Consider the following 17,066-nt stretch of genomic DNA (forward strand, 5'->3'; position numbering starts at 1 on the left):
ATATTCATTTTTATTCACATAGTTTTGAGAATTTCATTTAAGAGCACTAATTTTACTTAATTTAAAATTGATAAAATACAACTGAATTTTCATATTCATTTGTGATTGCACTTTTAATTAATTATTAATTAATATAATTATTATTTATTTTCATTTCCTGATAGTGTGCTAGTGTTACTCTGAATGAAAGATGACTGATAGAAATTTTAATATGCGTTTTTGTGTACAAATGGGGAGCTAGATAAACGGGAGTAAATATATCGAGAGCACTTAAACGTACACAAAAAAAGAAACGACACGTTTGTTAAAATACGAAACATTTTTCACGTTCGCACACATCTAAAGAATGAGCACTTAATAATGGCATACAGTTTTTTTTAACTATTTAATAAAAGCTATGTTCAGTCTTAACATAACGAGAATCAAAATTACAGTAAAAGCCAATCATGTTTACAGAATATGTAATAATTTCAATGACTGGCTTTTGAAGAGCGATTACGTGCAGTTGGAGATAAAAATAAATAGTACATTTTTCAATACATATCAGAAAATCAATGCGTAATTGTATACCGAAACATTGCAATTAAAGCTCGGAACCAGAGTTTGCACATCCTTTGCCAGTAAATTTAATCTCGAATATGATTCAGAAAGCTTTCACCATTTGTATTCATTAAAAGAGTGAACCATGTTGAAAGAGATCTATTTTGATATGTAGCTCATATGGTAAATAAAGAGAATGAATTTTCTACAGAGTATTAATTTTTGAAATAACATATTTTTGCAGTAGTTGTATAAATTCCGTTTTGAACCGTAATTATTTATTCGGTTGAGATTCAATATTATGGAAAGCATTTTTATATACATAAAAATAAGTAACAATGTTTATAATAATTACAAAATTTACATACAATGAGCAAGTCAAGCTATATAAGCAAAAATTCAAAACACTTCACAACTAAATGCTTTGCCAATATCGTCCTCCAGCATTAATATTTATATATAGATATATATATTTACTAATATTATTAAAATATATAATCATACAAATATTTGAGATAATTTAAAATCGAGTTCTGTTCTGTTTACGTAACTTGACATAGCTATTGCAGATACAATCGATCGGGATTAAAATACAATCACATGACGTTATAATAAATTGTAAATAAAATCAATATTCATATAAAATAAAATAATAAAAAAAAACTATCAACGCCGAAAAATAAAATTTGAAGTAAAAACCATATTCAATAAAGTTTTTTAAGAAATGAAATTATTTTTAATGTAAAATAAATAAACAGAAACTTCAGTGAACAGCAATTTACAATTTTAAATATAAATATATTAGATAAAATACAACATGAGGCGAATCACAGCTGTAGATTATTTGGTAACATTTAGCATCGAAAAATAAAGAAAGTCCGTTCTCATTAAAATACAATTATTTTCAGGTACAAAAGCTGAATTATTTTAAAATTTCAAAATGACACTAACGCTTTTCGTTAATTTTGCCATATTTAAAACGTAAAGCAATTATGATTACTGAAACATGAATGTACACATAGTTTTTTTTTTTATAAGTAAAGTACAGATTTGCAAGGTGACAATATATGGTTTATAATGCAATAAATAGCTTAACATCAGAGTGTGAGTGTAGACTGACAATTTTAAAATTTATCATACAGGATAGTAGTGGTGCACGTTCAATATTATTTAATTTTGCTTGATTAGATTACATAAATTAAATTTAACTTATTTCACAAAATATCATCATTTGTTTAATAATATCAATCCTATTATTTATTATAACATATTTCAATACATCATCACAGAATAAATCATATAAAAACGCATAAAAGTATGTACAGTGGCCTTAACCAAGCACAGACATTTACAATAGACATGGCAAAGGATGTTTTTGTATATTTGTGTACAACTTGTACACACACCCGGTGTACCCGCATGTATGTGTACAAGTCGTTACATTTTGCAATTGACTAATTCATGCAAAAAATATCCAAATTGATCCTCTTATGTGATAAATATTAGGTGAATTTTGATAATAGTCAAAGCAAATACACTATATAATGTCACTTCAATTCGTTCACATAAATAATTTATCACTGCACTTGACCATTTTCATTTTTTTTATATATATTCGTTCATACAACACCTCCAAATTTAAAATACACTTTACATAGAATCGAATTACAAACTTTATTATTTGCGACATTAGAATAGTTTAATATGATTAAAACGTGATTAGAACCGTTAAAACACAAAATCAATAATTCCAAATTGCAAAATAATATAAAATAATCGTGATTTCATTCTAATAATCGAAATTTAATGTATTAAAAAGAGACTTAAAATATAAAAATCATAACATTTGCTGTATGTATTATATAAAAAAAAAAACAATCAAAGATGCCAACTATAATAAAATATAAAAGAAACGCACATTAACCATGGTCATATGTTTTTTTTTAGCAAAATGCACTTATTATTATATATTGAGCTCATGTATCGTTAATATCTGGCGATTCTTGAGGGCGGAAACGACGCGCACGTGCTGGATTGTTTACTAGAGATGGAGGCACGGCGGCCGGAGGAGGTGGCGGTGGACTGCATGAAGAACTGTTATCAGACTGGTTATTGTTAGCAACCAGCTGTGGAGAGCATGAGTTCATGAGAAGATGTGTCGGAACGCCTCTGCTAGCAGCAGACCTACTAAAATAAGAAATACATTTTAATATCAATAGAATGAAAGCAATAAACATTCAACAATTCAATTCAATACATACCTAGCGATCAAATCTGGAGAAGGTCTTGGAGAGATTGCGGGTGGTGCTGTTGTCGGAGGACAATATGAGTGACGACTTCTAGGTCTAGTAAATCTAAGAGAGAGCTGAGAAGGATCCGTCACATATTTATCAGCTGCATTTTGTCTTCGTCGACGGAGGGCTATAAAAACAATATTGAAATATCAATATATGTATAATTGTGATTGATGAAATAAAGTGATGATAAAGTTTTTGGAATTCGAAGCGGAATTATACCTGGAGTCAACTCATTGACATCTAATGGAGTTTGAGGACTCTGTGGAGGCTCTTCGGCGCCGCTCCAAGAAGCACATTTAGCGAGACGTAAAGCGCCAGGCGGCCAACCACCAACAGCTACAGGAATGCGACTTCCGCCCGTAGATTTCTATAAACAAATACAAATAAAATTCAAATATATTAAATTATATGAAAAATATACCTAGCAGTAGCTCTTCTATAAGAATGGGGGCGAAACTGCAGCAACCCAACCAAAAATAAACTTAATTTCGAGAATATAATAAAATCCACCTTGAAACAACACTGAGATGGATAGTAAAAAGAAAATAGCTGGTGTTTGTATTTAAAACGAATAGTAATAGATCAATATAATCAACACATAGAGTAATAGATTAAAATTTTTACTGACATCTCTCGGACTAGGTTGATTATCTCCTCCAAGTGAAGGCGTTCTTTGTCTTGATCTACCCCTTTCATTCTCTATTTCTACAGCGGGAGATTCATCTGTATGTGTATAAATAAAGTGGCATTATTATTTTTGTAATTAAAAACGTAATAGTAAACACAATGAATCAAAACTCATATACCTTTATTTGCAGAATCTCCTACGTGATCAGTTGGCTTAGATTTTGTCTTTTTAAGATTTGTTTCACGTTCATCACTTTCATCATCTTTATCATCCTCATCTTCGCTGTCGTCATCTTTGGTATTTTGAACGTCACCTTTATCTAATCTAATAATCGGTTTTGTGATTTGTAATTCTGGCCGAGAAGAAGTCAATATATCACCCGTGCTTTTAGTGTGTAAAAGAGGAGATGGTCTCATTGGCCTATTCAATCTGAAATAAAAATAAAAGTATAAACAGATGTAAATTTAATTAAATAAGAATAATAACAAAAAAAATACCTTTGATCCATTTTGTAATTTTTATCTCCTGATTCTTTGTCATTGACAGCGCCATTAGACGAAACTATATCTGGTTTAACTACAGCATACTTCCTGACGACAAAATCTGCAGATGCTGATTTTACTGCATCACCAGAGCCGTTAGAATTTTGACTCTTAGGCGTCATGCTGCGAGGCCTGATCACTAATGTGTCAGACAATTTCAAATATTCATCAAGGCCATTCTTCAACTGGTCCTTCTTGATTTGTTCATGACCAGATGCCTGTAGGGCATTGCTGACAGGACTTGGACTTTTTTCAGAAGAAATGCGTTGTCTATCGGAGACTTTCTGAGGATTATTTTCAGTTGCATCGAAATAAACTGAAGGATCGTCTATATTGGGACTGTGTCCACCGGCTGCGCCATTAATCATAGCAACTTGTGACCTCGGTGGTGTTTTGGATGGCTCCCTCGGTTTCTTCTCGACAACTGTTGTTTGAATTTTGGCTGAAAATTTTTTATAGTATTGTAAATATTTACTCGGAAAATAAACGTTATTAGACTCAAGTTTGATTGATATGATTACTTGTTTGAATTGGTGAGCTAGATGTTGGCTGTATTCTGATTTCGAGTCTTCCACTAACAGTCGGTTGCTGTTCTGGAGGGGGCATTTCTTCACAAGGCGCAAACGCCATTGCCTAAGCAAAAAAAATACATATAAATCATCACATCCAAAAATAAAATAAAACACTGTTTTGTTTAAACATAAATTTAAATCACCGGCAAGCTTCTAAGACTGTTTGATCTTTCAGGTAGTGGAGTGTTTGCATCACCTCGAACACCAACATTTCTCATTATATCCATACGGTAAATTATATCATCAAAAGCAGCTTGTTGTAATAGTGGAGGACTCAACGATCTTCGCATAACGTTACCTGTTGAAACAAGTATTGAAGTATTACCGAACGAGATAAAGAATTATGGAGTAATTAGTACAAAAAATTGTATATACCGATATCTGGTAAGCTCCAACATCTTGGTAGTGATGTTTGTAATTCAGGATATTCCTCTATTCCTGCTATATTTAGGCACCTAAAAATAAAATGATTGGTTTATGAGAATTGGATGTTAAATATAATATTATGGAATTTTTTAATATTTGAATACATACCTTATTTTGGGGGATTCTTCTTTTGGTTGGACACGAGTTCGCTTGGCGGTGGGAGAAGGAGTTTTTATTGGTGTTGTAGAACCTTGATCACGCTCTTGTATCTTTTGCAGTTGACCATTTGACGGAGGTTTATTTGCAACCGGCAAATGTTTCTACAAAGTGATGAGAAATGAAATGAACAATGATTTGTGCAATGGTTACACGACAATTGGTGCAAGTCCAAAATGTTCAACGACAAAATGTACCCGAAAATTAGTGCACTGACAATATGTACCCGCGACAAAATGTAAACGGAAAAAATGTTCAAGCGACAAAATGTTCAAAAATGTTCAAGCGACAAAATGTTCAAAATGTTCAACCGTATCCAATATTTTCTTATTTAAATTGAAAAAAAAAACTTTCCGAGCGTATGAACTGCAGATTACATTGCATTAGTTTATATGGCAGGGCTACTCAACCGTCTCCAAAATTTTCTTTATTTCAAATGAATAATCTACTTTTCATCGTACACATCGCGGGCGTTATTAAATTAGTATAAATGTCAGGGGTTCTCAACCGTATCCAATATTTTCTTATTTAAATTGAAAAAAAAAACTTTCTAAGCGTATGAACTCCAGATTACATTGCTTTAGTTTATATGGCAGGGCTTATCAACCGTCTCCAAAATTTACTTTATTTCAAATGAATAATTTATTTTTTATCGTACACATCGCGGGCGTTATTAAATTAGTATAAATGACAGGGGTTCTCAACCGTATCCAATATTTACGTATTTAAATTGAAAAAAAAAAAACTTTCTATACGTATGAACTGCAGATTACATTGCAATAGTTTATATGGCAGGGTTTCTCAACCGTCTCCAAAATTTACTTTATTTCAAATGAATAATTTACTTTTTATCGTATACATCGCGGGCGTTATTAAATTAGTATAAATGACAGGGGTTCTCAACGGTATCCAATATTTACGTATTTAAATTGAAAAAAAAAAACTTTCTAAACGTATGAACTGCAGATTACATTGCAATAGTTTATATGGCAGGGCTTCTCAACCGTCTCCAAAATTTACTTTATTTCAAATGAATAATTTACTTTTTATCGTACACATCGCGGGCGTTATTAAATTAGTATGAATGACAGGGGTTCTCAACCGTATCCAATATTTACGTATTTAAATTGAAAAAAAAAAAAACTTTCTGAGCGTATGAACTGCAGATTACATTGCATTAGTTTATATGGCAGGGCTTCTCAACCGTCTCAAAAATTTACTTATTTTCATATGAATAATTTACTTTTTATCGTACACATCGCGGGCGTTATTAAATTAGTATAAATGACAGGGGTTCTCAACCGTATCCAATATTTACGTATTTAAATTGAAAAAAAAAAACTTTTTAATCGTATTGCAGATGTCATTGAATTATATGTATATATATATATATATATATATATATATATATATATATATATATATATATATATATATATATATATATATATATATATATATATATATACACCACCAGCAGCATAAAACGGAACGCTTGTGAATTTTGCGACATACGTGTTTGTTCTAATCATTACTTCGTTATTTGTAAATTTATCTTAGTTATTTCTTCTGTATATTGGTAAAAAAACGTAATTCTCTTTAACTATGTACAAAATACAGTTATCTTGTATGTATGCAAAATAAAACAGACTTAGGTACAAAAAACCCGTAATATACCTGCTAAGGGTACGCCTTTGTTCATTGTGCGTCAAATGCTTTCAAACATTGAAAAGATCATGCTCAGCTGAGACCTTTTGCTGTATGATTGTTCTAAGGGTAATTATGGGTTTAATAGTTTTTATTTTATAAAATTGATGGATTTAATATTTAATTTTGAATTTTTAAATTAACAATATCGATTCTTCAGAAATTTGTCGCTGCAGGGATATTTCCGCCGAAAAAAAACTTTGATTGCTGCGTATTTGAAAGCGAAGAAGGTGTCCATGCGAAAAATTGCCAGAACAGAGTGTTTCGGTAAACACAGTTTCGAGAATAACTCCAGAGTTTAGTTCTTGTACTTCTCGGTTTTGGCTTGGAGACCTTGAAGGGCTTTCAAGAACTTCCACAGGTTTGGAAATTGGGCTCCAATTGTATAGCCAACTTTCATATGGAAGCCTTCCACTTCGTTGTCCGTTTTTCCATAATTATGTAATATTCGGTCTCGAACATTCCATATGTCTATGGAAGCTACACGAGGTTCACGTCTGACATATGGCCAAATGCGCAAGTAACGGGTTGCTTTTTCCATCTGTCCCAAAGTACCTACAGAAAAATCCAGGAATTGGGATTATCTGAATTTTACGATAATCAGGAAAATGCAATTAAATTTAAAATGGTATTGGCATTAGCATTTGTTCCTCCAGAAAATGTAGTCGAAAGCTGGGAGGAACTCCTCCAAATTCTCAACCCATGGCTATTGGCACAAGAACGAGAAATCCAACAGAAGGTCGATGATTTCCTCATGTATTTTGAGGTTAATTACATTGGGAAAATCATTTAACCAACCCTAACTACATAAAAAATGTTAAGATTCCTAGAAAAAGATTTGGTCGAAGCATATGCGCTTCAATACTTCGAAGACAATAGGTTCTTTTGAGCTGAAAAATAAAATTCGATTTACAATCATTTTATTTTAACCATGCATTTTTTTTCTCAACGTGTGAATTTGATTAGCAAAAAGTTGAATTTGATTTACAAAGGAGTGAATACGTAATAAATAATAAATGTAATTATTTAAAAGTTCATCATTATCAGTATATAATAAAAAGAAGACAGTAGACATTTCCATGTTTTAATATTCATATAAATTATTGATATATTAATTATCTATTAACATATGTACAGTCCATCCTAAAATGCCGATGTAACACAAAACCGGACTACGGAATGACCTTAAAAACAAAATTAATTATGGTTGAAAATTATAATACATTGCTTGAAAGATAGTCTTCTTGATAAATATTGTGGTTCTAGCTTATTTGCCATAATTTTAAAGCCTATAAAATAATTTTTCGTAAACTGGTCAAGTATGGTTTGCATATTGCAAGATAAGGTTTTTTCTATATTCATTGAAGCTCAGGGTGCTATTAGTGCTAAATTAAAAAGAACCAGGTCGGTGTTTAATTTTTACGACCCCCCCCCTCGGTTTTTTTTTTACTAAAAAAAATTCGGGTGTGACCAACCCATGACTTTATCTATGTATTTGAGGAATATAAGAAGGTTACAAAACAAAATTCGATATTGAACTGATGACTATGATAGCGATACAAATTGAGCGCAAATGTATGGAAACTTGCACAAAACAAAAAAGTTCTACTTCCGGTTGTCAGATTTTGTTCAAATTTTTTTATTACTAAAAATCACTATCAGTATTATAGTCATTAAATATCAAGAAAATAAAAATAATTTTAAGGGTCAAAATAAAATAATGAAATATTGTTTTAAAAAAAAATACTACTTCCGGTTTACAAATTCTGACCAAAACCCTACCAGCTCTAAGTTAGTACATAAAGGATAGAAATATAAATTTTCAGCTTAATACGTTCAGGGGTGTGGACAGAGTAGTGGGCACAACATTTTCAACCTTTCTAAGAGAAAAAAACCCACTTCCGGTTTATGAAATTTAATAATTTTTTTTTCTTTTCATCAAATTGCTACAAGAATTATACTTGAATTTTTTGTGACGAAAACACATGTTTAAGGGGTCGAAAAAAATAGTGGAAGAAGAATCGTACAAGAGTAAACTACCACTTCCGGTTGACAGATACTTACTAAATTTTATATATAACTTGGTATTAAGCTTAAACTTTTAGATATGAAATTTCAGTTCAATAAACTAAAAGGTTTCTGAGAAAAACATAAAAAACCTCGATTCTCTAGAGTAAAAGTACTACTTCCGGCTCAGATAGAAATATTTAAAAAATATAAGGTTATAAAAATTATTATTTCTATCATATTTAAAAAAAATTCAGTCTGATTCAGTTAGTGGTTTGGGAGATAATTGAATTCAAAAACTTAAAAAAAAGAGGACACCTATAAGGGGAGGTACCATTTCCGGTCAACTTAAAAATTTGAAAAAAAATTACGACGTGTCGATAAGAATTTCATTAACCGATACTAAGTTTCATTTCGATAGGACTAACGGTGCTAAAAATATCCCCAAAATACACACACACACACACACACACACATTTTTTCTAGATCATGAATACGTGATCAGCGATCGATTCTGAGTTCGAATCAGTCAAAATCTCGAGTTCAAATTTTCGTATGATCACAAAACTTCATCTATTGTTACTACGTACATAGATAAAGTAATAAGTTGTATCCTAATATTGGTAGTTCAAATATTTATAAAAAAAAATCAAATAATAATAAATATTCTCACTTGAACTTATCTCTTCAACATCTTTGATTTTGCCTAATCCTCTTCAACATCTTTGATTTTGCAAAACCCGTGTTTGTGTGTCAACAGTAACATTTCCTTTTAGCAATTCTAAATCCATGTATGTCAAAAAACTATCAATTTTTAACATGTGAATTTAGAGATCACTATTCATTTAAGCTGAGTTTCCTCATTTTATGTATCCTCAAGTGTGTATGGTCAATAGTTTAAAGAATGTTTTCTTTCGAAGTTTTGGGTGGTTTTAGATAAAAAAAGCCAATAAATTTCACTAAGCGTCTTTTAAGTTTTGAATGTGCTCAGATTACTATTCGAGTGTTAGAACGAGATTCTGCTCACAATATTTGGAATACAAAATTTTATGTGAAATTTTAGTCAAAATATTTTTTAATTGTACTCGAAAAACAATGTTTATATCAATCAAAGTGCCAGGGTGGCGATTTGATTTAAAAGTTATATTATTAAACTTTCTAGCCATAACAATAAAAAAATAACAACAAAATATTTCTTAACAATAACAATAAAACTTGACTCTTATATATAGTTCAATGCACGACATTTTATAAATTATAAATTAATTACATACATATATGTATATTTTTCTATAATAAATGTGATCGAGCTTATCAACTGTGAATAGCTAAAAATTATTATTCCATGGCTACAAACCGACGTTGAAGAGGACATTGAAGAGATTTCGAACCCACCATTTGCCTATTGTCCTAGGGTTTTACGCAAAGAAAAAAATGCATTCAATAGCCTCTAACATGAGGGTAGTAAAATTTTATAACCCATTTGTCTTTTTAAATATTTTCGTCCATTTGTGTAGACAATTCATCTGTCAATCATAGAACTAATTTCAAAATATATTATTGTTTTGCCATCTCTATTCAACGCACGTGATTTTTTTTACATTTACATTTTAATTGTCTTTTACATGTCAAAATTAAATTTTGTATGCAACCCTTACGCATAATAGTTAGTTGTAAATGCAATATTAATGTGAAACATAAAGGAGGTATGTAAAAATAATTTTAGCTGTAAATTTCTAATGTCTGCCTTTTTTACATACCTCCTTTTTTCTACAATACAATGTCCGATTCATACATTTGTTTTTTTGCTTAACACTAAGTAAAATCTCTCCATCGTTAATCCGAATAGTCGTAATTCGAGCTAATTTTAAAAATACATCTTAATTACTTAACTCTAAATAACTCTAAAATTTATAATTATCTTATATGTACTGTCCCTCACAGAGGTCTTCGCACCTCTGTGAGGGTGTTAAACTAATTCAATGACATACGCTTAAAAAGTAATTTTTTAAATTTAAATAAGTAAACATTTGATACGGTTTAGAACCCCTGACATTTAAACTAATTCATTGACATCTGCAATACGCATAAAAACTTTTTTTTTTTCAATTTAAATAAGAAAAAATTGGATACGGTTGAGAAGCCCTGCCATATAAACTAATTCAATGTAATCTGCAGTTCATACGCTTAGAAAGTTTTTTTTTCAATTTTAATACGTAAATATTGGATACGGTTGAGAACCCCTGTCATTTATACTAATTTAATAACGCCCGCGATGTGTACGATAAAAAGTACATTATTCATTTGAAATAAAGTAAATTTTGGAGACGGTTGAGAAGCCCTGCCATATAAACTAATTCAATGTAATCTGCAGTTCATACGCTTAGAAAGTTATTTTTTTTTCAATTTAAATACGTAAATATTGGATACGGTTGAGAACCCCTGTCATTTATACTAATTTAATAACGCCCGCGATGTGTACGATAAAAAGTACATTATTCATTTGAAATAAAGTAAATTTTGGAGACGGTTGAGAAGCCCTGCCATATAAACTAATTCAATGTAATCTGCAGTTCATACGCTTAGAAAGTTTTTTTTTTTTCAATTTAAATACGTAAATATTGGATACGGTTGAGAACCCCTGTCATTTATACTAATTTAATAACGCCCGCGATGTGTACGATAAAAAGTAAATTATTCATTTGAAATAAAGTAAATTTTGGAGACGGTTGAGAAGCCCTGCCATATAAACTAATGCAATGTAATCTGCAGTTCATACGTTTAGAAAGTTTTTTTTTTTCAATTTAAATACGTAAATATTGGATACGGTTGAGAACCCCTGTCATTTATACTAATTTAATAACGCCCGCGATGTGTACGATAAAAAGTACATTATTCATTTGAAATAAAGTAAATTTTGGAGACGGTTGAGAAGCCCTGCCATATAAACTAATTCAATGTAATCTGCAGTTCATACGCTTAGAAAGTTTTTTTTTTTTCAATTTAAATACGTAAATATTGGATACGGTTGAGAACCCCTGTCATTTATACTAATTTAATAACGCCCGCGATGTGTACGATAAAAAGTAAATTATTCATTTGAAATAAAGAAAATTTTGGAGACGGTTGAGAAGCCCTGCCATATAAACTAATGCAATGTAATCTGGAGTTCATACGCTTAGAAAGTTTTTTTTTTCAATTTAAATAAGAAAATATTGGATACGGTTGAGAACCCCTGACATTTATACTAATTCAATGACATCTTAAAATGATATTCAATGAGTCACAATGACATTCGCTTAAAATGTAATTGTTCAATTTAAATAAGAATATGTTGGTACGGTTGGGAACACCTTTAATTTATAATAATTTAATAACATCCGCGATCTATACGATAAAAAGTACCATATACATCGATAAATATAATACAATAAAAAGTTACTTTTGCCATTAAAATAGGATAATTTAGGATTTTTGAACATTTTGTCGCTTGAACATTTTTTCCGTTTACATTTTGTCGCGGGTACATTTTGTCAGTGCACTAATTTTCGGGTACATTTTGTCGTTGAACATTTTGGACTTGCACCAATTGTCGCGTCCCCTTTGTGCAATAGATCAATAAAATTCACTCCTAAATAAAAATTTACCACAATTCCATTTGCAGTCCCAGACACGGCAAGATGTACTTCGGTTAGCCTGCCATGTTCATCAGATGACTGAGTAGTGTTTTGAGTGGGCTCTCTGAAAAGCATCATACAAATAAAAATAAATCAAAAAACGTGAAAAAAATTGTTATACTTAAAAACGATAAATTTCAATAATTACCTGCTAGGAGCATGATGATGTTGCTGATGTACTGAATGATGTTTAGATTTTTCAATTTTTTCACCTGCGAGTGAAATACGATGATCGGGAGACTGAAATTAAAATATAATTCATTGTTTTATTTATAAAATTTTCTTCATATACATTTGTATATGAATTTCATAATTTTTTTTAAGAACATAAGTTCAATATACCTGCAATTGTTCCTGTTTCCATTCATTGTCTGTAGTTTCTTCAGAATCGTCAAATTGAGATTTCCATTGTGATGCTAATGTAAGAGCACCACCCTTTGTTACCTTAAATTAGTAATTTAGATTAATTTATGAGAATAGAATAAGTTTTAAATTACATATGAACAATAAATAAATAAAATACTTGTTGGAGAGCAGAAACATTTTCATCATCGATTACGGCAAACTGTGTTAAACTTTGATCACCTCGGCATATTGGTTTGCTAACAACAGAACCAGTACCACCAGATCCTGGTCTGACACCCCTGCGACCTGCTTGAAGTTAAGTAATTGTTAAGTACAAATTGTATAGCATGAGTTTGGCTTAATATATGGATTTTGTTAGCTCTAAATATGTAGTGTACAGTATTAATAAATAAAAATTCATATTTAAATGAAACAAAATGAATGAAAATGGTGTGTGGCATGTACTAAAGGCATTGCGTAGAGGTTCACCTCTTCGTTGAGCTTCTTGCCCTTGACGCAGTTCATATGAGTATACACTATCCACTTCGGTGACGATGCGAGGACTAGCAGAGTCACCTCCTAACATTCAATATTTATACATGTAGAATATATAAAATTGAACAATATCAACAACTACTGATACACCAGGACCGTTTTAAGACCACCTTAGCTTAAATATACATTTAGAAGTGCTTGGAAACTACATCACGATAATTTCAATTACACTTAGAAGTTCTAAGCAATGGATAAAATGGTCCTGCGAACCACTACATATGTATAATATAATAAATAAATATACATGGGAAAAAAAACACAATAAAAGGATTTAGAATTTTAAACAGCTCACGTTTATAGTAAAAATAACAACTTGCATTAGTGGAATTAAAACAAAAAGAAAAAAAATTAAAATGAAAATTTTTGTTAAAGAAAAAATTATGCATATAGAAATTCAATTAGGTAGTACATAGATGAAATTCAGCCCATTTATAAATCAAACTAAAGAAAATACATATGGCAATACAGTGGATCTGTTAATAAAAAGACAGTTATGTAGAGACAGTAAATTTTAGCCGGATGGAATTGCAGTGATTGTAATAATAATAGTGAAGAGTACAAATATCAAAATGTCACATTGCTGGTTTATATCATTATATAATATATATAAAAGGAAAGCAAGAGTTGGAAGAAAGCGTTGGGATTAAATTCAGATATGTAATCAATTGATCGCTGTGAAATTAATGAAAAAGCTCATAAGTATCATGATCAAAAATCTACCTGGTGTGGTACAGATAGCTAAATCTTGGACACAAGTCGGAGGAGCAGTCACCACCCTTAACCTGCCCAACGTAGCACCTCCATGTTGATTAGCAGAAGTGGCTCTGTCACCCGAACCTAACAAATATATACTTATGTTATATGCATGCATAATAAAACAAGAAAAATAAAAATAAAACACCCTTTTCATTTCCTCTCTTCGTAAAAAAATTGATTATCACACGAACACTGTATTGAGCCATACACATTTCCCGCGAAAATCATTCGACGAGGCTGAATTATCGTTAAAAACACTTGTGGCAGTTGTAAATACATAATCAAATGAAATAATATAAAACATTCATTTATTTTTACACACATATACATACATACTTACATGATGATATTTGGAAAGAAAATAAACAGGTTTTACCTCCTAAATTTGAACGAGCTCTGCACGGAGGAATAGATTGTCTCTCGGGTTTGGAATGTGGCCCTTCTGTTTTGCATTCGGAAACTAACTGTTGATTGGTTACTCCTGAATTACCTTGCAACTAAAATCGAAGAATATATTTTAAATCATTAGGTTTATTGAAAATCAAATCAGTGTCCGTGTATTTAATATGTATGTACTTTATTATCATCTGAAGATTTCATTGAAGCCATCACAGCATCAGTTTCATTCTCTGTTGGTTTATCCTGAGCAGTATTCTAAAAATTAACATTCAGTTGTTGATAAATTTTAAAAGTTTGACATATAAAAATGAATGAATGAATGAAACAAACCTGTTGGGTAGTAGAATGTTTAGCTCTTTTATTTGGACTAGCTGGTATTTGAGCAGTGTTATTGTTAGTAATTTCATGTGGAATGGCTGCTTCGGTGCCGGTTTCCTTACCGGGCAAAGCGGGGGCTGTAGTTGTTCTTGCACCAAGATTTGTAACAGACGTTGCATTGGTTGGTGTGGCAATACAATTTTTCTCTATGGACATCTGAAAATACATTAAAACAATATCAGAAATAATCAATATGAAGAAATATAATGTACGAAAGTAACAACAAGCGCCGAGATGCTAATGTAATACAAGTAGCTGGGAAACGATTTGTCCGATAGCAAAAAAATAATAGAAATTTAAATGCTCTAACAAGGTGGTAAATTTAATACTAAAATATACCTTGTCCTTTTGAACAAAGTTAGTAGCTGTCTCTGTGGCTAAGGCCGTTGTCATTTCAGTCTCAATTCTTCGTCTTACCTAAACGAAACAAAGAAACACACATCACTGACTTCAGCATTAGCTGTTGAGAGTCAGTCAATGGGTAATGGTGGATGGCTGTGTGTCACTGATGTTTCAACGATTGAAATGCATGATAGTAGATGTGAAGGTGAGTTTAAATTGAAATATTCAATGTAACTTCGTCAAGTTTAAATTTAGGACAAATTTATATGTTTGTATTATAAAATAAATATTTTTTGCCAACAATGTGTAGTTCAAGATTTAATAATTAAGAATTTCCCACATTGAAATGTCAATGTAATTAAAAATTTACTATTCAATATGTTGCATTTCATGAATATAATTAAACTTTATTTACCCGTTCTCTGTTATCCACGGGTTGAATATTTTCTTGGTTATTATCAGGCTGATCGTGAGGTTTCTGTTTGTTCCAATTTACGTTTGGTTCACTCAGTATCTATGAAAAGAAAAAAGAATGAAAAAAAAATCAATACTAGTAATTTAATATACATACATACATATTCATGTATTTCAATTACTTTAACATTTTCAGGTTTCTCCCAATCGTAAAGATCACTTTCTGATACACCTCTTCTTTTCATAGACCTTTCAAATATAGAAATAAGCATCTGAAAAATGAAAAACAATAAATAAAATAATTGTATTTATCATACATGCATTATTAATGTAAATTACTTACAGCGTAATCTGGTTTATCAAAATAGCCCATTACTTTTATGTGATCAAGAAATTGTCTCAAATCAGATGGTAAATGTTTTAAAAGAAGTCTATGATCATATTTTTCTTTCATGAGTCCAACCTGAGTGTATAAAAAATAATATGATATAAGATGTCATACAATCCATCATTATTCACAAAAAATATATAAATAATTACCTGTTCTTTATCTTTAATTTTCCTCCAAGGCAATTGGCCATTAACAAATTCAGCTAACATATAAAAAAGGGACCACAAATCGTCATGCCTGCCCATTTCCTTATTTTTATGTGCGTTAAGTGAAGCATAGCGTACAGTACCTGATAATATCAAAAATGTATAAATGAATAAGATAAATTAATTAAAACCATATATAAATGCTTATTAAAAAAAAATACCTCTAAATCCAGCAGCAGCTCTAGGAGGTCGAACCTGTCCCATTCCATCTCTATATTGTCTTGCAAGTCCAAAATCCAACATATAAACTCTTCTCATTGTAGAAGGCAATTTTCCTATACTAAAATTACTCTGAAAAAAAAAAAAAAAAGGTAAATTTAATGTTTATAAACTACATATGAATTGTGTAATAAAATATATATATTTACTGGTTTTATATCTCTATGAAGGAAACCAGCTTCGTGTATTGACTCTATAGCCTTTAGTATTTGAAGTCCAAGCCTAAAATAATTTAAAAAAATGAGATTGTTTGCATAGTTGAAATGAAATAATCAATAGAGAATTTATACAAGCTACAAGTACCTTAACGTAGTACTCAAGGAAAAGGCACCTCTTGGCTGAGCTCGACGAAGCTCAGCCAAATTTTTTCCTTGAAGTTGCATTACTACATAATTGAAGCGATCGTTGCGTCCGCAACCGATGAATCTACACGCGTGTTCTTTTCCTATTCAAACGATTTATCGCATTAATATATTACAACTGCGTACATACACATGTATCAGTATCAT

The 17,066-nt window shown here is 30.9% G+C and overlaps 1 protein-coding gene across 3 annotated transcripts in view; it reads right to left on the reverse strand.

Moving 5' to 3' along the window:
- Window positions 1–1,573: 1,573 nt before the first annotated feature.
- The window catches only part of Asator (tau-tubulin kinase asator), a 37,922-nt gene continuing 22,429 nt past the window's right edge, over window positions 1,574–17,066 (reverse strand). The window contains exons 7-33 of one of the 3 annotated variants that reach the window (XM_077443888.1): window positions 16,861–17,002; window positions 16,707–16,779; window positions 16,500–16,629; window positions 16,282–16,421; window positions 16,085–16,204; window positions 15,924–16,013; window positions 15,743–15,841; window positions 15,325–15,402; window positions 14,938–15,141; window positions 14,785–14,862; window positions 14,585–14,705; window positions 14,173–14,289; window positions 13,387–13,476; window positions 13,076–13,206; window positions 12,895–12,996; window positions 12,701–12,792; window positions 12,523–12,616; window positions 5,114–5,265; window positions 4,955–5,034; window positions 4,723–4,877; window positions 4,529–4,640; window positions 3,963–4,449; window positions 3,644–3,894; window positions 3,466–3,560; window positions 3,057–3,204; window positions 2,802–2,961; window positions 1,574–2,724 (exon numbers count right to left, since the gene is read on the reverse strand). In XM_077443888.1, the coding sequence (XP_077300014.1) occupies window positions 2,517–2,724; window positions 2,802–2,961; window positions 3,057–3,204; window positions 3,466–3,560; window positions 3,644–3,894; window positions 3,963–4,449; window positions 4,529–4,640; window positions 4,723–4,877; window positions 4,955–5,034; window positions 5,114–5,265; window positions 12,523–12,616; window positions 12,701–12,792; window positions 12,895–12,996; window positions 13,076–13,206; window positions 13,387–13,476; window positions 14,173–14,289; window positions 14,585–14,705; window positions 14,785–14,862; window positions 14,938–15,141; window positions 15,325–15,402; window positions 15,743–15,841; window positions 15,924–16,013; window positions 16,085–16,204; window positions 16,282–16,421; window positions 16,500–16,629; window positions 16,707–16,779; window positions 16,861–17,002 (3,749 nt within the window). In that variant the 3' untranslated portion in view covers window positions 1,574–2,516. Of the gene's footprint in view, window positions 2,728–2,801; window positions 2,962–3,056; window positions 3,205–3,465; window positions 3,561–3,643; window positions 3,895–3,962; window positions 4,450–4,528; window positions 4,641–4,722; window positions 4,878–4,954; window positions 5,035–5,113; window positions 5,266–12,522; window positions 12,617–12,700; window positions 12,793–12,894; window positions 12,997–13,075; window positions 13,207–13,386; window positions 13,477–14,172; window positions 14,290–14,584; window positions 14,706–14,784; window positions 14,863–14,937; window positions 15,142–15,324; window positions 15,403–15,742; window positions 15,842–15,923; window positions 16,014–16,084; window positions 16,205–16,281; window positions 16,422–16,499; window positions 16,630–16,706; window positions 16,780–16,860; window positions 17,003–17,066 lie in introns of all 3 variants that reach the window. The other 2 variants (XM_077443889.1, XM_077443890.1) reach the window with 2 other exon arrangements.

This window comes from Arctopsyche grandis, chromosome 13, assembly GCF_051622035.1.
Source record: "Arctopsyche grandis isolate Sample6627 chromosome 13, ASM5162203v2, whole genome shotgun sequence".
In the NCBI taxonomy this organism is placed as follows: domain Eukaryota; kingdom Metazoa; phylum Arthropoda; class Insecta; order Trichoptera; family Hydropsychidae; genus Arctopsyche; species Arctopsyche grandis.